Source organism: Cebus imitator, unplaced genomic scaffold (assembly GCF_001604975.1).
Source record: "Cebus imitator isolate Cc_AM_T3 unplaced genomic scaffold, Cebus_imitator-1.0 Scaffold111, whole genome shotgun sequence".
Classification (NCBI taxonomy): Eukaryota; Metazoa; Chordata; class Mammalia; order Primates; family Cebidae; genus Cebus; species Cebus imitator.
The window spans coordinates 1,221,193-1,240,199 of record NW_016107426.1 but is presented as its reverse complement, the minus strand read 5'-3'; the positions used below and the strand labels follow the sequence as shown (position 1 = coordinate 1,240,199).

Here is a 19,007-nt window from a genome sequence, read left to right as displayed (position 1 = left end):
CTCAGCTTCCCGAGTAGCTGGAATCACAGGCATGTGCTTCCATGCCAGCTAATTTTTGTATATTTAGTAAAGACGGGGTTTCACCATGTTTGCCAGGCTGGTCTCAAACTCCTGACCTAAAGTGATCCACCTGCCTTGGCTTCCCAGGTGTGACCCGTCACGCCCAGCCTAAGGTTTTCTTATATAGGGGTCTTATCTATGTAAAAGCTAAGCTATGTCTACATGTCGGGGGCTGACCACATGACATTTATTATGTTGCTGATTTAAAGAAAACTACCTCTGGCATTTTAGTGCATAAGTACATCAAAGCCTGACTATAACATCATAAAAACATATATTGTTATGTGATACGGGGACATCTGGACATTCTGCTGCTATACAAGTTTCTCTTTGCAGACATTGTGAAGCTGTTTCCTCAGCTGTAAACATCTTATGACCATGGGTCATGGCTGGCAAGGAATGTACCTGCTAGTTTTAAGATGAAGTTGACTTTATTTTTTATTTTGATTTCTGTATTTTTTCTTTTCTGAGATGGAGTTTTGCTCCTGTTGCCCAGGCTGGAGTGCAGTGGCGCAATCTCGGCTCACCGCAACCTCCACCTCCCAGGTTCTAGAGATTCTCCTGCCTCAGCCTCCCCAGTAGCTGGGACTACAGGCACACACCACCACACTCAGCTAAGTTTTTCTATCTTTAGTAGAGATGAGATTTCATCATGTTGGCCAGGCTGGTCTCAACTCCTGACCTCAGGTGATTCACCCATCTGAGCTCTCCCCACTCCCATGATGTCCCTGGAACCCCATCTGTCCCTCTGCCCTGTGGCAACATCACACATCCGTGGCTGAGATTTGAATACTATGGTTTTGGGTTTCTTTGTTTTTTTGTTTTTGTTTTTGCATTTTTTTGTTTTTGAGTCTTGCTCTGTCACCAGGCTGGAGTACAGCGGAGCGATCTCAGCTCACTGCAACCTCCGCTTCCCGGGTTTAAGCGATTCTACTGCCTCAGCCTCCCAAGTAGCTGGGACTACAGGCACACACCACCACGCTTGGATAATTTTTTGTGTTTTAGTAGAGACGGGGTTTCAGCATGTTGGCCAGGATGGTCTCGAACTCCTGACCTCGTGATCTGCCCACCTCGGTCTTCGAAAGTGCCGGGATTACAGGTGTGAGCCACAGCACCCGACCCAAAAACTATCCTTCTTAAGTCATTGCATAGACTCTGCTCTGGTGACATGGACAACGTGAGCTGATGGCTGTAGGCAGCACCACCATGCCATAGCTCCCACTGGGCACCGTTTATTGCCTACCTTAGCACAATCTGGGTTTGGTATATTACAAGTGGGCAAAGCATGTCACTAGGGATTGCCTAAGAGGTGGTCGCGCAAGGAGAACTTGGCAAAGTGGATCACTGCACATGAAGGAGTTTTTCTCCAAAAATCGTCTATCAGGACGACCCCATTTATCCAGCCAAGCAGGTACATATTCCCTTCTGTCTGGAGAAGCTCGGAGGTTGAGTCAAACCCTCTGCAATGTAGAAGGCCTGACTGACCCCTGGGTGAGAGATCAAGTTTTGAATACTACGGGTAATTGTTTTGACACACTGAAATAATCCACACAGGAAAATGGGCCTCTGCTTGGATTCTGCTGCTGTCATTTAGGGGTTTGCGTTTGGTTTGGTTTTTTTGGAAAAGGAAAGGGCTCTCTGACAGTTGTTGTGCGGTTGCCTGAAGGGGAATAAATGGGCCATTGAATGGATGGGAGCAGTGAATGGGGCATTGAATGGCTGGAAACAATGATGATGTCCTTGAGGTCTCTGAACATCAGGCTTCCAAGAAGTCTGAAATACAGTCCCTTACACACGGCTCAGGGCTGTCCTTCTGGATCACTGTACCCCTTCCCTGGGGCTCGGGCAGGGCCTGGAGACTGGCCAGCTTCGGTTGGAATGCAGGCCAGGATGGGAAAGGTGTTTCACGGGTTTTTGTGTAAAGAGGACGGGGCTCTGGCTAGACCCATCATCTTCACGTTGGCTCACTCAGCTGACGTGCACTGAGGCCTGCTCTCAACCCCTCCTGGTGCCTGTGGCTCTGCCTCTGTGGAGCCCAGCAAGCCACCCTAAAGCGACTCACCTGCCTTTATCCTTCCCTGGTCTCATGAGCATCAGTGACAAACTCGGGTTAAATCCAAGGACCACAATTTCTCTTTCCAACCCTTCTTCCCACCAAACCCTCACCGAGGAGGACAACGCTGTCAGCGCACGTTTCTGGGCCAAACCTCCATCGCCCCGCCCCCTGTGCGTCACTTCATCCCGTGCTGAATACTGCCGCTTTGTCATCCCTATGTGGCCCTCATGATCCTCCTGTTAACAGCCAGGGCTCTGGCCCAAGTCTTTATCCCCATCTTTATCATCCCTGCATCCTCAGGCCAGCCCCTCCTCTCCCCTAAGCATTCAGCAGGATATCAATTGCCAAACAGAACTGCAGCCCGTGGCCACGCTCCTCCCTGCGGTTCTCCTGCCTTCATTCCAAACCTGCCCCACAAATCCCACTGCCTTTTGCCGTGAATACGTGCCAGGCACCGAGCCGTGCATTGCACGTGTTCTGATTGAATCCTGTGAGGGGGCTATTATGTGTTCTGTTCGTGGAAGTTAAATAACCCAGCTAGTTAACAGCAGAACTGGAACTCAGTGCTTCAGTGGTCTAAGACAGTAACTTTGTAACAACACAGCGTGCCTAACACTCTGTAAGGAAGCTATGATTTCCCTTCCCCGCCCCACCAGATCATAACATCCCAGATTCATTTTACCCCACATCGTTTATATGAAAGACGGATCTGCAGCTACATATGTTCGTTAGATTTCTGTTCTGATACCTCATTTCCTAGAGCTTGTTAAAATGCCTGGGTATTGATGGTAGGAATGAGGGAGGGGAGAGAGAAGAGGGTAACAGGGCAGGAGGGTGTTGTCTTATTCTCTGCATAATTTGGTCTCAAGGTAAGCCCAGCCAGCTGGACCAGAGCTGATGCCGATCTATCCTGACCCAAGTTTGCCCCAGAACTGGTCCAGAACATGTGTTTCCAGGAAAGTGTTTACCTCATTTTAGACAAAGAAGATAGAGGCTGGGCTAGGCATAGTGGCTTATGCCTATAATCCCAACATTTTGGGAGGTCAAGACAGGAGGATCACTTGAGGCCAGGAGTTCAAGACCAGCCTGCGCAACATAGTGAAAGCTCATTGCTGAGAAGGAAGGAAGGAAGGAAGGAGGGAAGGAGGGAAGGAGGGAAAGAGGGAAGGAGAGAGGGAGGGAGGGAGGACAGAGGAGCAAAGGCACTAGGCTTCCCATGGGAGAGTGCAAGAAGGTCCCCCGTGCCACCCCTTCCCCAGCTCAGGCCCCATCCTCTTGGTCATGAGGGAGGGGAGGAAGGGAGGGAGGGAGGGAGGGAGGGGCTGGTGACGCTTTTGCTTCTCTCTTTGAAGCAACTTCAAACACGAAGTCTGCAAACATGCCAGCCATGTGGGAAACTAAGCTTGAGTCAAAATCCCGCTTCTACTTCCCCAAATTCTTGAGGCTCTAGACCATCTCCAGGACCATCCCCAGCCCGCTAGGGAACCCAGGCATGCCAGCCAACTGCAGCGCTATCATCCACCTCTCCAGGTCTCTTTCAGCTTGCCAAGGCTCAGGGTTCCTCTCTCTCAGCTCCTACTCTCTGCCCCTTCTCCACTGGGCCCCACTCAGGTTCCTGGACTCAAAGAGCCAACCTCATGCCCAAAGACTGAAAAAAGAAACATTTTAATAAATACAAAACTCTCCAATAATGACTCTGCTCAGCTCAGGGGCAGCAGGAGTGGAGTGTCAGGGGCCCTTGGTGCTGAGTGAGGATAAATTAAAAATCCCAACAAGCCAGTGACATTATGTACAGAAGGAAAGGGGTGGGGCTTCCAGGACAGAGGCAGGGCAGGAGCTGGAGTGGCCGCGGCCTCCATCTGGCCCAGCTGCCTCTCCCCCTTGTGGAGCTGTGGTTCCCAGAGGTAGTGGGGTTAGGAGAAGAGGCAGGACAGAGAGGCAAAGGCACTGGGCTTCCCACGGGAGAATGCAAGAAGGTCCTTGACGCCACCCTTCCCCAGCTCAGGCCCCGTCCTCTTGGTCATGTGGCTTTCCAGCTGCTCCCTAAGAGCCTTCAGCTTCTTTCTCCAGCTCTGGAACAGTCCTGGTCTCTGGGGCTGCTGGAGACAGAAGGGAGGGAACGTTGGAGGAGGGGAGAGGGAGTGGAAAGGCACAGAGAGGCATGGAGGGCAGGGCAAAGCCTCCCTGTCCTGGTCCCAGAAAGGCAGTGCACACAGCTGGGGTACCTTCATCTCATTGCTTAATTCCTCTGAGCTTCAGAAATCTCATTTGTAAAGAAAAGGTAAGAAATAACAATTCCACCAGGTAGCTGTGAGGGTGGATTGGAATGGCACTTGTGAGGCAGGCTGCACTGTTCCTGCACACAGGGAGTGCTCCCTTCCCTGACCAGGAGTCCCATGGGCAGTCAGCCCTCGGCTCATAGCTGCCGACCCTGGACTCCCTCACTTACGCCGCCGGAGGGCCATGCAGCGGGAACAGCATTGACTCTCCTTCCCCGAGCCGCAGGACACTGGCAGTGAACAGTCATCCCGCTCACAGTGAGGCACCCCTGCCTGGTACAGGACAGAGCAGACACTGAGGGTCCCCCAGAGGCACTGGGACACAGTGGCCTTCAGTCTCTTCAGGGACCTCCCTGGGAAGGTCTCCCTACTCCAGACCAGGCCTCCAGTACCCACCTCACACAAGCCTCTGCTCCCCACTTACCCCACATCTGCAGGTGATACAGCTCATCTCTCCAAAAGGGGGCACTGATGGGTGCCAGCTCTGGCTCTCTGGGAACCACTGTCCAGCAAAACGGCAGCCCCGGGGCCCATCAGCCTGCATGGGGTCCCCCAGCTGAAGGTGGGCCCCTGACCCCACTGTTGAGAGGAAAAGAGAAAGGGTCAGCCCAGGCAGGCCAACCAGGTTTTATGAGTATTCTCTTGGAATCCCCAGCACCTAGAAGTCTCTGGCACTTAGTAGGTGATAAATTTGGATGGGTGGGTGGACAGATGGATGGATGGATGGATGCATTGATGGGTGGGTGCATTGATGGATGGGTGCATTGATGGGTGGATGGATGGAGGGGTGGATGGGTGAATAGATGGATGCATCAATGGATGGATGGATGAGTGGAAGCATGGATGGATGGATGGATGGATGGACGGATGGATGGATCCATGAGTGGATAGATGGATGGTTGGATGGATGGATGGATATATGGATGCATCAATGGATGGATGGATGAATGGAAGGATGGATGGATGGGTGATGGATAGATGGATGCATCCGTGGGTGGGTGGGTGGATGGATGGATAGATGCATCAATGGGTGGATGGATAGATAGATGAATAGATGGATGGATGCATCAATAGGGGGTTGGATGGATGGATGGATGGATGCATTGATGGGTAGATGGATAGATGAATGAATGGATGGATGGATGGATGCATCAATGGGTCAATGGATGGATGGATGGATGCATCAATGGGTGGATGGATGGATGCACTGATGAGTGGATAGATGGATGGGTGGATGGCTAGATGAATGAATGGATAGATGGATGCATCAATGTGTGGGTGGTTGGGTGAATGGGTGGATGGATGGATGGATGGATGGATGGATGGATGGATGGATGAATGGAGCAGGAACCAGAACCCATCATTCCCACTAGTATATGACATTCTTTCCACTGCATTCAGAGTGCTGGCTCCAGGCTAGGCACAGAGCAATGCTCAGTAAATGCTCAATTAGTGAGCACCCTCCCCTCACCCAGAACAAGGCCTGCTTCAACCCAAAGGTAAGGCTCAGTGCCCAGTCACCTCTCTCACCTGGACACTGTTTGCAGCAGTCGGTGGGGTTGACACGGACAGGCTGGGCACAGGCCAGCCGGGGACACTGCACCTTCTCACAGTGCACCTCTCCAGTGCCCCCCTGTAGGGATCCATTGAGCAAGGAGTGTCAGGAAGAGGGGCACATAAGCCTCCTGCCTGCTCCCTCTCCTGTTCCACACCTCAATGTAGTCTTTCTGTGGCCTTTTACTCAGAGGCCCAGGCTTGCTTTATAGGCCTAAACTCTGCTCCTCATCGGAACCCTGCAAGGTAGCTGCCATCATATCTGCTTACAGGAGAGGAAAGTGAGGCTCAGGGACAGAGGGTGCCTAGGGTCACTGGAGCTAATTAGCTGGCAGAGCCAGAATCCACACCTAGGCCAGCCCCATCCCTTTTCCCACGAGAAGCCAACTCTCAAAGCGCCAGGGCCTTTTCTCATCCTGTTGTGATCCTTGAACCCTCCTCACCAAGGATGGGCCTTCCTCACCTGGCAGCCCCTCCCCATCTCTGCAGACCCCGCTGGGTTATGGCACCAGAGAAGATTGGGTGGCCATACCTTGCAGGTGCAGACAGCACACTTAATTAAGCCAAAGGGGGGCACAACGGGGTGCCACCGCGTACCCGCTGCCCTCCAGCTCCGGTCACCATCAAAATAGCAGCCTGGTGGGGAACAGGGCCCAGCAGCCGTTAGTATGAGCTCATCAGCTGGGCCCACAACCAAGGCTTGGGCCTCAGGCCACCCCAACATGAGCCGAAGCCATGGGCCCACTTGGGGGCCAGTCACAGTAATGAGTCCTGTTGGGCGTCGCTTGGAGCCTGTGCCCCTCAGGCCACCCCCTACATACTCTCCCCTTCTTGTCCCCCTCCTGGTTCAACCTAATGGTTCCTCTGAGGCCCCCACCCCTGCACACACCCTTCCAGCTCACCCTCTCCCAGGTCCCGGCTCCTCGACAGCCCCGGCACGTCTCCAACATCTTGTTTCTCTGTGGAGCCAAAGAAATGGTGAAAGCAGTGGGTAACCACCCTCCTTCCCTGCCCAGAGGACTGGTCTGCGCTGGGCAGACTACTTCCTCCACTCCCCTGCAGGAAACTCACCAGGGCACACAGGGCAGCAGCGGTCGGGAGCCTGCATGGGGTGCGGGCAGCTGGGCGGTGGGCACACCACCGGGTCACAGATCACCGTTCGTCTCTGGAGAGAGGAGCAGAGGCATTGATGGGGGTGCCCAGGCCTCTTGCCCCAGATCCCAGGACCCAGTGTGCCCTTCTGGGACCTCCTACCTGGCAGGTGCAGAGTGAGCAGAGCGGGTCATAGTTGGGTGCCCAGCGAGCCCCGTGGGGGCGCTGCTGCCCCTCGAAGAAGCATGTGTTGGGGTCCCGGGGACGCCCAGGACCACCAGGTTTGGCAGGCGCTAGGGCTGGGGGGCCAGGCACTGCGGGCAGTGCAGCAGCGGCTGCATCTGGAGCCCCCGGTGCCCGCACCCCCTCGGCCCCGGTCGCCTCCACAGCCGCCTCCAAGCGCAGGCCGCCCACCTCACATCGGTTGGTGATGTGCACCTGGGAGGAGAGGCCAACTGAGGCAGCGCCGGGGCTCCCCCTCACGTCTTCACCGGCGCTGGCAGCGGCCAGCCAGCAGGAGACGCCTTTGACCCCTGAGTACTGCGGTGGCCCAGGAGGATGCCCTTGGCTCCACAGCCATCTCAGCTGCCAGGGATAGGGTGCTGGACTGCCAGCCTCCTCAAGTCGCTTGTCTGTCTTCATCTTCCCCACCAGCCGGTGGGTGTGATACTACCACCCCCAGGACTCAGAGACAGCAAGTGACTAGTGCAAGGGCACACAGTGTCCCCCAACTCTGCACCCTCCCCACTGCCCACCTACCTGCCCTTGGAGCTCCCCTCTGGGGCTGCCTTTGGTGGTGATCAGCAGGGAGGCCGTGCCTTGTGCCAGGTGCCTCAGCAGCTCCGGCTCCAGGTCCTTCACCACGCCCTGGGCCTGCACACAGACAGGATAATGGATGGGAACAGGGCGCTTTAGGGCTGAGCCCACTGTCCCCAATTCACAGATGAAGAAACTGAGATCCAGGGAGGGTAAATAAAGTCTGCAGGGTAGCAAAGCGCATTGGCAATAGAGTGGAGTCAGAAGCCAGGTCTCTCTGACTTCAAGTCCATGAGAACTCACCCACTTGAAGGGGCTTAGTCCAACCCACCTGCCACTCTGAGGTCAAGGATATTACATATTATCCAAGACATCCCACCAAAGAGAGACATAGAAATGAAAATGAATAATGAAAAGCCGAATCAGGGTCATGCCCAGGTCTATGTGACTCCTAGGCCCATGCCAGCTCTTTTTTTTGATGGAGTTTTGCTCTTGTCACCCAGGCTGGAGTGCAATGGTGCAATCTCAGCTAACTGCAACCTCTGCCTCCCAGGTTCAAGTGATTCCCCTGCCTTAGCCTCCCAAGTAGCTGGGATTATAGGCGCATGTCCCTCACCCAGCTCATTTTGTATTTTTAGTAGAGATGGGGTTTCTCCATGTTGGTCAGGCTGGTCTCGAACTCCCGACCTCAGGTGATCCACCCGCCTTGGCCTCCCAAAGTGCTGGGATTACAGCCGTGAACCACCATGCCCGGCCCATGCCAGCTCTTCTATATCAGGCCGCCTGCTCTGTGCTTCCCCCCATCACAGGCCCACAGAGCCCTTCAAACTCAAATGCAGAAATGTTCCAAGCTGCTGCCTACCATCACATCCTTACCTCTGGGCCATAGAATCCCTTCAGCAGCCGCCGGGGCCCTGGTGTTCCAGGAGGCCCAAGGAGGTGGGCAGTGACAGTGCCTTGTTCTGAGCCACCAAGTCCAGCCAGCAGCACTTCATAGTGCAGGTGACAGTGGGTATCCAGGGAGAGCCAGGCGTGCCCTGCTGCCTGGCTCTTCACAGGGGGTAGCACCAGGGCTCCTGCTAGGGGCACGGGGAGCACTGGGTCCAGACAGAAGAGATGACAGGTGAGAAGGTGGCCTCGGGCAAGGCCTCAAACCCAGCATTCCCCAGCTCCCCAGCACAGATTCCACGAGCTGGAAGACACTGTCCATAGGTCCAGAGCCTGGGCTGCAGCAAGTTTTAGGCCCTTGCACCTGGGCAACAGGAAGAGCCTGCCAGCAGTGCCGCCCTCTACGTCCCCACCTTCAGATGGCAACCAGGGCTTAGGCACAAAGAAAGACACACCAGGCTCTGGCCACCATCCCTCGAATATCCTAGGAAACCAAAGGGCAGACAGACCTCTAAGGGCACTCACTATCCTGGCGGGCGCTATGCCCACTGTAGGGCAGGGCAGCCACGTGCCCCCGAAGCTCTCCGTCCGGGAAGTCCTTGGTGCCCACGTTCAGGAAGAGCTCGTTCTGCAGCAGCAAATGAGCCCCTCGGGCACCCAGTCCAGGGCAGATACCCACGGCCTGGGGGGCAGGGAAGGACAGGCCCTCCTCAGTCTCACATGAGCCCAAGGTTCTCAGGCCTTGGCCTGTTTTGTGCCCCGCCCCACCCATACACGCTTCTGCACACCAGAAACACAGGAGAAGCACCTGGCAGGTCCAGTTTCAAGGCCTTCCCCTGCCACTTCCTAGCTATGTGACAACCTTGGAGAGTTACTTAACTTCTCCAAGCCGTCACTTCCTCATCTATAAAACGGGTACTGTGAAAGCCAAAATATGTAAGGCCAGCAGTGCAGCACCCAGCACATGGAAAGGCCCTGTGAGCAAGCACTGCTGTTGCATTTACTACTGCGTGGTCTACGGCACGGTTCTCCAGGTCTGACACCTCCCACTTGGCCATGAGCTTGCTGAGCACAGGGGCCATGTCTGATTTCCTTTGTATTTTAGTCCCTAGTCTAGGGCTCACTAAAAATGTGAAATGAATAAATGAGTGAGTGGGAGAACCATGAATGAGTGGATGATACTGAGCACCCCTGCTCGTCCCATCTGGCTTCCCAGAGCTCATGCACTGGGCCCTGGGTCCAGTTCCGCCTGGAGCCCTCACCATGTGTCCTCCTGTCTGGAGTCCAGCCATGTGGCACAGCACGGTGCGCTGATTCCTCCGCTGAGGCTTGGTCTCCAGTGTGATGGCCACTACCTCACTGCTTGTCCCTACCACTTGTACCTGATAGGCAAGGTGGAGGAGGGCAAAGCAGAGAGGTAGTAAGGGCCTGGGGCCTGTCCTGCTGCCCCTCCCCCCATCTTCTGCAGCCCCTGACACTTACCTGGTAGATCAGGGAGCCATTTCCTAGCAGCGTGAGGCTGGCTGAGCCGGCAGCACCCGTCTGGACTGGGATCAGGGCATCAGCCCCACAAAGGACACTTTGCAGGGCTACGGAGGGGCAAGAGACAGTTGAGGCTAGGCTTACCCCATGGCTGCTTACACCCCCAGTCCTCAGGATCACTCCCATGCCCACTTTGACCCCTCTCTGGCACATTTCTATGCCTCTCAGTTGCACATGCCCAGGGCACCAGGCCCCACCCTGCCTCACCGTCGCAGCTCTTCCTGGCAGCAATGTGCCCGCTGATGCGCAGCCCTGGCCTGCCTGCCCTCTCCAGGGCCATCTGCAGCTCCCCCAGCGCCAGCCAGTCCAACTCCTGGACTGTCAGGGTGGGCAGTACCTCAGCAAAGCCTGGGTCCTGGGAACAGAGCAGAGTTGATGAGCAATAGCAAGAGGCCAAAGCAAGTGGTGGCCAGAGCCAGGTCCCCACTCACCTGGGCTGAGACATTGGCCTGAAGCTCTCGAAGTAGCTGCCCCTGGTGTAGAATCTGGAGCCTCAAGGGAAACTGGGTTCGTCCTGCAAGGCCGCACATGTGGGCCTTTCTGAGACAGGTGCTCTCCCTAACCTTCTCACATGTTTTGCCCCCATCCCACTTACCCCCACTTCTGGGTTCCAGCAGCCCTCGGAAGAGCAGCAAAAAGTGCAAGGAGTCCTCTGTATCACTGAGAGTGAGCAGAGTGATGCCCCCTACGCCCTGCTGTGGGGGGCCTTCTAGAGTGAGGATGGCACTGAAGGTCTCTGGGGAAAGGAGGATGACAAGAGCCTGTCAGAAACCTCCCTCCCCTTTCCTGGGGACAGAAGACTCAGCTCCACACCCGGGGCTCTGTGCTCCCTACCTGCAGCCAGAGCTCGGTGCCGGAGGAGAGGCCCCCAGACCTCCCCTGAAGGGTGTGTGAGTGTCACAAGTGCCACGTGCAGCTGTTCCGCCCTAAGGAGCCGCAGAGACAACCGAGGCACTGCCCGCCACACCCCACAGACCTGGAGCAGAGACAAGAGGGCCCTCCGCTCAGACACTGCACAGGCTAGGCCAGTTAGCAGGCCCAGGCCTGGTGAAAAAGGAAGATGGGAAGGAGCCTCCAGGGTGCCCTAGGAAGCTTAGGAAAGAACCCTGGAGCCAGATGCTTGGGTTCCAGCCCTGGCTGCACCACTTACTAGCTGTGTACTTCAACAAATCCCACCCTCCTACTAAGCCTCAGTACCCCCGTCTGTAAAATGGCATCATCCGGTCAGTGCCTTCCTCTCACGGGGCTGTGGTGAGGACCACAGGAGGCAATGCGGAGCATGCTATTAGCACAGTGCCCAGACTGGACCAGTGCTCACAAATGGCATCATCTCACCAGGCCATCTTGGGTGGGGGCTGCAGGGTGCTCAAACAGGACACTGCCATTGGAGTCTGAGAAGCGGACCCTGGTGGGGCGGTCCAGCCTGGGAATGAGAGGTCGGGTGAGGCCAGTCAGAGTCAAAAGCAGCTCCTTCCAGCTCTCCCAGTTTCCCTCCGGCCCGGCAGCTGACCCCTCCTTGCTCCTTGCCCTTTCTCACCGCCTGTAGGAGATGGAGAAGCGGAGGCTAGAGCGCAGCAGCGAGATTCGGGCTCGTGCTACCGCCTGCGACCTTGGCCCTGTCAGCAGCGCCACGAAGTCTGGGATGGGAGGAAGATGGCCTGAGCACTGTCAAACGCTGCTTTGGTGGCCCATCCTCAACCACAAGCCCAATGTCCGCCAGCCCCCTACCCGTGTGGCCGTCACCACGGGCCCGCTCCTCAGTGCCTGGCTCTCCATGGTCGCTATAACTGCGATGCTCCGGGTCCCGTGGATACTCGAAGGACAGGCCGCTGGGCTGCCGCTCCGAACTGCTGCGCTCTGCGGAGAGGTGGGAGGAGGGGTTTGGGGTGGGGGGGCGGGAGGGAAACACGGACTTCAGCGGGCACGTGGTAAGGGCCAGTCTGCCGCCCCGTCCAAGTGGCCCGGGACCTACCGCAGCCCTCCCTGCAGGGCGGAGCAAGCTTTACCCTGGGGGCAGGTCTGGCAGCAGTGTCCCGGCAGCTGGCGCGGCTGCCCACAGGCCAGGGTCGGGCATTCTGGTTTGATGTTCTTGCAGCTGACCCTGCCAGGGCCCCTGGTACGGCGACCCCACTGAGGCTGCTCCCGGAAAAGGCGGGAAAACCAAGTGAGTGCAAGATGCCAGCTGGTGAGACCCCCGGGCAAGGATGTCCCGCAGAGTCCGCCAGCTCTGCCACTTGCAAGCTTCGTGACCCTACCCAAGCTGCTTCACCTCTCTGGGCCTCACGGTCCCTGTCTGGAAAATGGGAATAATAATACTGTCTATCTAGGAAGGGTACCAGCGGAGTTAGGCGAGCAGGGAACGAAACGAATTTGGCACAGAGCCTCCCGCAGGGTGGACGATCAGTCACAGTCAGCACCTAGGTCTTGAAGGGGCCGATTCCCGTTCCCCCACCAGAAACCGCCCCCCAACCTCTGCGGACTGGCCTCCTCCTGAGCAGCTCCGAATCCACTCCCACGCCCGCGCACCCCGGGGCTGCCCACCCGCCCGCCAGGGCCAGGCCGGCGGCGGGGTGCACTCACCGCCTCACAGGCGCACAGCACGCAGCGCATCACCCCGAAGGGCTCCCCTAGGTCCGGGTGCCACGTCTCGTCCAAGGCATAGACCTTCCCGCCGAAGGAGCAGCCTGCGGGGACGGGCTTGGCTGGCGGCCGCTGCCCGGCTCGCGCCGTGTGCCGCCCCGGGGGCTGCCCACGGGTCCCGGGTCCCGGGTCCCGGCCGCCGCGCCCCTCGGCCCCCGCCCACCCTCCGGGCCGCCCGCCGCGCCGAGCCACCTGCGCCCGGAGCCCGACTTCCCGCCCGCGCCTCCCCCGGGCGCCCACCTACCTGTCGCTCCCCGGACGGGCAGCGGCTCCTTCTCGGAACGAATGGGCAGCGCCGGGGGATCGGGGCCGGCGCAGCGGGCGGGCCGGGAGCCCAGCAGCAGCAGCCCGAGGAGCAGCAGCGGGGCCGGCGGGCCCGGGAGGCTCGGCATGACGCGAACGGGACAGCTGGGGAGGCGGGAGGGAGGAGGGCGCCGAGCGGGCGGAGGGAGGGAGGCGGAGGGCGGAGGGCGGAGGGCCGGGCCGGGGGCGGTGCGGCGGGAGGGGGCCGGGGCCGGGGCCGGGGCAGTGCCGCGAGGGGCTCGTCGGGCGGCCGCAGAGTCGGCGCCGGGCCGGGCGGGGCGGGAGGAGCGGCCGGGAGGACGCGGGCGGCGGGCGGGCGCTGACCCGGGCCGTACGCGGCTCTACTGCCCCGGGCGCCGGCTCCGGCCGGTTTTATGCCTCGCGCCCGACGCCCCGGCCGGGGGCCTCCTCCTCAGCAAACGGGGCGGCGGCGGCGGCTCGGCGAGGGGCCGGGCTGAGCCCGGGGGGTCCGGCCCAGCGGCGGCGGCCCGGATCGCGGGTGGGGGAGGGGAGGGAGGGGCTGGGACCGGGCATGGGAGGAGGGAGGGGCGGGGGAGGGGGAGGGGAGGGACCAGGGGGCGCGAAGAGGGGGAGGAGAGGCGGGCCCGGAGGTCCCCCCCGCCGGCGGCCACAGGGCGGCTGGACCAGGAGGTCGGTGGCCAGCCCAGGACGGGAGACTCTGGCCAGGGAGGGGCAGAGGCTAGGCCTGAGGCCTGGACCGCTCAGTGAGCGAGGACCCGGTTCCGTTCTGCCCGCCCGAAGGATGAAGACTTGTCCTTACAGATGACAATGTACAGGAAAGCCCCATCAACCGATCTCCCCCCTACCTGGGCCCACAGCACCCCTCAGACCCCCGCCAGCCTCTCTCACTGCCTAGCCTGCCTCCTTACCTCCTCTCTGAGGCCGCTCCCCATTCTGCTGTTACCCCCTTTCTGCGGAGTGACGGTGTCTCCCTCTCATTGTAACCTATCCTCAGACCCATTCCAATGTCCCCTCTTGCTTTCTCACCCCCTTCCTTCACCCAAGGGACCGTCTGCCTCTCCAGCCCACTCCCAACCTCCTTTATCTTGGTTCCGTGGTGGCGCCTGCCTCCTTGTCCCTCCCGCCCGCACACACCCACCGACTTCCCAGGCGTCCCAGCACCCTCCTTCCTAATCTTGGGAGACATCTCGTCTGGCTGAGCGGGAAAATTCCAGGATCTAGGCCACACTTCTCAGCAGGCATGCCCATCCTTGGCGAGGGAGAGAGCCTGAGGAAGTTCTGGGGGGCGGGGGATGATGGGAACAAGGTCAGGCCAGGAAGCCCCTGAGGACAGAGACTGTGGGGAGACTAGGACTGCGCAAAGGAGCTGGAGCTAGGGCCAAAGGAAAAGGGGGGCCAGCAGGGAGGTGTTTGCTGGGGGGAGGTCCAGCAGCTGTCTTTCCTAAGACAGGGCCACATGGGCCTGGTTATTCCTCTTGTCATGTGTGGAACGGTAGGAGATGGAAGGGAGACAGAACAGGCAAAGGAGGGCCTGGGCACAGCGGTCTGTGTGTGTAGCCGTCCAAGCCACTGGACCCCAGCACCTAAGCCAAGGCTGAACCAGTGCACGCGTGCACACGCACACTTGCCCCACATCTGACAGTCCTCCTGACCCATCCAAACCCTTTCCCCATAACACCACCCCGTAACAGGAGATTTCTGTCTTATAGGCAATATCCGTATTCCCTCTTGGAAAGTGGGAATGACAAGACAGGACTCCCTAGGGGGTTACAGAAAGAAAAGCAGAAAAGCAAGTGTCCTATTGCATTTCAGCAGCAGGTATAATGTCCAGGGAAACGAAATTTGGATAGCCAGGAATTGAAAAGTGCCCCAATCTAAAACAAGACCTCTGTGCCTCTTCCCCAGTGACGCAAATGTCCTGCCAGATTCCTCCTGGGGAAAAAAAAAAAAAAAAAACCTCTGCTCCTGTCCCTTTCCAGGTCCCAGGTTGCCCATCTCCATCTCCAGGAAAAGATGGATCCCCCTATCCAGATCTTCTCTGTGGTGTATGTGGGTGGAGGAGTGGACCCTGGTCCAGGCAGGGGCTCCAGGGAAGAGAAGGCGTCACTTCCGGGGGCCTTCGCCAGTGTCTGGTGGCTCCCTCCTCTGATTGGGCAGAGGTGGCCCAGGCAGGCCTGTGACCTGCTGCTGTTGGAGGGGCTGTACCCCACCGCCACATCTTCCTACCCATCTGCTCCCCAGAGTGCGGCCTACTGTGCACCTGGGTCCTTGAGCCCCGCTCCACCTGGTGAGTGGCAAGCAGCATGTGGGGTTATGTGAGGGTAGAGAGGACAGCAAAGAGAAATGGGCTCCCAGCTGGGGGAGGGGCAGGCAAACTGGAACCTACAGGCACTGACCTTTGTCAAGAAGAGTGTAGCCTTCCCAGAATGGGAGGAGCAGGGCAGAGCAGGGGTAGGGGGTGGGGTGCTGGTTTCTGAGGGACTGATCACTTACTTGGTGGAATACAGCACAGCCCTGGCTGGCCCTAAGGAAAGGCGACAAGAGCCCAGGGAGAAAATAAGAGAGGGAGGTACACTTAGGGCTTAGCGAACACAGCACTAAGGTGGACACAGCCCCAGTCCCCATTCCCAGCTGGTCATTCCTTGTTAGCTTAAGGTTCTGAATCCCCGGGTGGGGAAGCTGGGCCGGGCAAGCCAGGGCGCAAGGAGAGGGTAATGGGAGGGGGGCCCACGCATGTTGACAGACCTACAGGAAATCCCAATATTGAATCAGGTGCAAGCCTCTTTGCACAACTTGTGAAAGGAGGAGGAAGCCATGTGGGGGGTCCTGTGAAGGAACCGGAAGGGGTCTGCTGAGGGGGCAGGGAGGTGGGTGCAAGCTAGGAGACAGATATGTTGGGGGGCACCTAAGGCAAGGTCAGCCCCTAGGGTGGGATCACCCAGCAGGTGCCCGTTCCTGGGCAGGTGGCCTCAGGAAGGTAGTCCCAGGACTGTTGTTAGCCCATCTCTTGGCCTCAGATAACGGAGTTTTTCAGGACTTAGAAAAGCTCCAGAGGCTTTTATGTGGAGGGGTAGAAAGGGAAGAAAGGAGAGGTTAATTTCTCCCATACCACCTTTTAATCCTGACTCCAGTGGTCCCACTTACAGCTTTGTGCAGTTCCCTGCCCAACCCCGTGCCCCACCGCAGAAGTTACCCGTCAACACATTGTACGTGTTTGCCAGTTCCTCGCCCAGGCCCCATACCCCATTTTTCACTCCCTTCTCCCTGCTGAAGCCACAATGCTTTCATTCTCTATCCCCATCCCAGATTTTCTCTGACCTAACAACCAAGGTTGCTCAGCATTTAAGGCCAATTAAGATGTGTGTATACATACCATGTCCTGCTGTTCTCAGCAGGGGTAGGTGGGACCAAATCCACGTCAGATTCACTGAGGAGCCCGGAGTTTCATTCTTGTTGCCCAGGCTGGAGTGCAATGGCACCATCTCGGCTCACTGCAACTTCCACCTCCCAGGTACAAGCAATTCTCCTGTCTCAGCCTCCCAAGTAGCTCGGATTACAGGCATGCACCACCACGCCCGGCTAATTTTTTTCTATTTAGTAGAGACAGGGTTGCACCATGTTAGTCAGGCTGGTCTGGAACTCCTGACCTCAGGTGATCTACCTGCCTCGGCCTCCCACAGTGCTGGGATTACAGGCATGCACCACCACGCCTGGCCCACCATATGCTTTCATCACAAGGAAATGTGAGAGAAGTCAGAGTTTCGGCAGTTCCAGGCTGGCCAGCATCTCAAGCCTCCCAAGCTTCTGTTCCCCCTTGCAGGCAGTCTCTTCCTGAAACTCAGTTAAATGGTCACTCTTCTTGCTGCTTGCAGGATAGAGTCCTCTTCCTCGGCCCACCTTTGCCCCACCCTACTCTGCCCAGAAGTGTAAGAGTCCAAGCCGCCTCCATGGCCCCAGGAAGGATTTGGGGGAGAGGCCCCAAACAGGGAGCCATGCCAGCCATACACCCTGGCCAGAATGGAGCTGACTGGTAAGACCACACTTGAGGGGCTAGGGCCAAAAGGAAACATGGGAGGAAGGGAGAGAGAAAGGAGACACGCTGCAGGGGCAGGGAGCAGGGGGACTCAGTCTCCCAAAAATAAGGGGTCTGAGAAGTGGATTCCCTGGATTTCAGGTCTGGATGCTGAATGGGAGCTCCTGAAATACCAGCTGAAAGTGATTTCCTCCTTATCTTCCAACCTCACCTCTCCTCATCTAGAACTGCTCCTTGTGACCATGCTTCTCCTAACTGCAAGGCTAACTCTGTCCAGCCCGGCTCCTCCCGCCTGTGACCCCCGAGTCCTCAGTAAACTGCTTCGTGACTCCCATGTCCTTCACAGAAGACTGGTGAGAACTCCCAACATAATCCCCTTTATTCACATAAGTGGTAAGACGCCCTCACTCCCCAGAAGACACCATCACCTCCTAATTCCTTGACCCAATGACTGTTCTTCCCATATTGTCACCACCTACTGATCACACTCCCTGACAAGGATTATACTTTGCAACAGAGCCCTCATTTAAAAGCTGTCGTCTAGACATAGTAGTCGTGGAGGACTGTCCTGCTCATGAGACTCCCATATCCCTCTCTATTTCAGCTTCCTTCTTCCCCCGCCCATCTTTTTCAACAGAGCCAGTGCCCAGACGTTAGCCCTTTGCCCACACCTGTCCTGCTGCCTACTGTGGACTTTAGCTTGGGAGAGTGGAAAACCCAGACAGTAAGAAAGCCGGCCCTAACCTTGGCTTCCCTGAGTCCTGACTTCAGTCTCCTGCTGCTTCCCATGGATTCTCCAAAACTCCTGAGCTTTTTAAAAACAGCTCACCTTCAGCTTGGCCACCCCAACCCAATCTACACTCACCTATGATGATATTCTGTGGATAAGATGAGGGCTTGCAGGTTTAATATGTTAATGGATTTAAAGCTGAACACCTTGAAAAGCTGGAGAGAAATCTCTCACAGCCATGACTTTGACCTATTCCCGTTCAATCTTCACTTGTCATGAAGAAGCAAGACTCCTCTGTCATCCACAGATGACACAAAGCTGGGGAGTACCACTACAATAACAAAAGACTGAATCAAGGCTCCAGCCACTGAAAGACTAGGTCAAAAACAAGGTGAGGTAACAGAGATGTAAAATTCTACATGTGTACATTAATGAGCCAAGTCCTATTCCAGCTTTCAGACCACAGTGCCCTGCTTCCATCATTTAAACTTCTGGCCCTAGCACTTCCTGTGAAAAGGATCTCGGAGCATTGACCCCAAACTTAGCATGTAACATTACTGAAGCAGCTATTCCTAAAGCTACTAATTTTTGTCTGTTCGATGGTTAGCATCCCCATTGTGGAAATGCTTCTAGGGAACTCTGAGCGGATTACACTTAAATATACTGGCCTGAACCCTGGACCTCCCCCTGAAGATACATGCTAATTTATTAAGAGGAAACATATTAAACTAACATGTGTCCAGAAAGAAGCAGCCTGAACAGTAAGACTAGAAACATGTTTTCTGAGGAATAGTTTAAAAACTAAAATCTATCCTCAAGAGCCCTACATCCTTTCTTCGCAGGACTGGGTCAGGGGAGAAGGGCAGGTCCTACACCTCCCTTGTAATCCTTTCTTTTCTGTTTTTCTCTTTTTTTTTTTTTTTTTTTTTTTTCTTGAGACCGGGTGTTGCTCTGCCCCCCAGGCCAGAGTGCAGTGGTACAATCTAAGCTCATTGCAACCTCTGCCTCCCAGGTTCAAGTGATTCTCCTGCCTCAGCCTCCTTAGTAGCTGGGATTACAGGTATGCGCCTCTACGCCCAGCTAATTTTTTGT

The 19,007-nt window shown here is 56.9% G+C and overlaps 2 protein-coding genes across 5 annotated transcripts in view; one reads left to right on the top strand and one right to left on the bottom strand.

Annotated features, from left to right (window-relative positions):
• Positions 1-3,324: 3,324 nt before the first annotated feature.
• CHRD (chordin) lies at positions 3,325-13,494 on the bottom strand. Of its 4 annotated transcripts, XM_017538374.2 has the most exons (24): positions 13,112-13,356; positions 12,808-12,911; positions 12,234-12,363; positions 11,956-12,084; positions 11,765-11,864; positions 11,563-11,650; positions 11,062-11,203; positions 10,823-10,963; positions 10,659-10,741; positions 10,435-10,582; positions 10,168-10,274; positions 9,948-10,067; positions 9,211-9,367; positions 8,674-8,894; positions 7,801-7,914; positions 7,204-7,479; positions 7,021-7,114; positions 6,852-6,908; positions 6,482-6,585; positions 5,926-6,028; positions 4,820-4,974; positions 4,566-4,668; positions 4,130-4,215; positions 3,325-3,388 (listed from the first exon to the last, which is right to left on the bottom strand). In XM_017538374.2, the coding sequence occupies exons 1-23, from the start codon at positions 13,257-13,259 to the stop codon at positions 4,160-4,162; spliced, it is 2,880 nt and encodes a 959-aa protein (XP_017393863.1). In that variant the 5' UTR covers positions 13,260-13,356; the 3' UTR covers positions 3,325-3,388; positions 4,130-4,159. The 4 variants fall into 4 exon arrangements, 3 of the variants coding, with proteins under 3 accessions (XP_017393863.1, XP_017393862.1, XP_017393864.1); XM_017538373.2 differs by lacking the exon at positions 3,325-3,388 and having other exon boundaries at positions 3,757-4,215; positions 13,112-13,494; XM_017538375.2 differs by lacking the exon at positions 3,325-3,388 and having other exon boundaries at positions 3,763-4,212; positions 13,112-13,494.
• Positions 13,495-15,143: 1,649 nt separating this feature from the next.
• The window catches only part of THPO (thrombopoietin), a 5,734-nt gene continuing 1,870 nt past the window's right edge, over positions 15,144-19,007 (top strand). Inside the window, 6 exon segments of the mRNA XM_037741946.1 lie at positions 15,144-15,342; positions 15,344-15,369; positions 15,371-15,439; positions 17,025-17,182; positions 17,411-17,538; positions 17,823-17,909. Of these exon segments, the coding sequence (XP_037597874.1) occupies positions 15,166-15,342; positions 15,344-15,369; positions 15,371-15,439; positions 17,025-17,182; positions 17,411-17,538; positions 17,823-17,909 (645 nt within the window). The 5' untranslated portion in view covers positions 15,144-15,165.

Excerpts from the sequence above, each read along its gene's own strand:
- CHRD (XM_017538373.2), bottom strand. The coding sequence starts at position 13,259 with ATGCCGAGCCTCCCGGGCCCGCCGGCCCCGCTGCTGCTCCTCGGGCTG. Across the intron at positions 10,742-10,822 it reads GCTGGAACCCAGAAGTGGGG|GACGAACCCAGTTTCCCTTG; the intron begins GTAAGTGGGATG and ends GCGGCCTTGCAG. Across the intron at positions 6,586-6,851 it reads GAGCCGGGACCTGGGAGAGG|GCTGCTATTTTGATGGTGAC; the intron begins GTGAGCTGGAAG and ends GTTCCCCACCAG.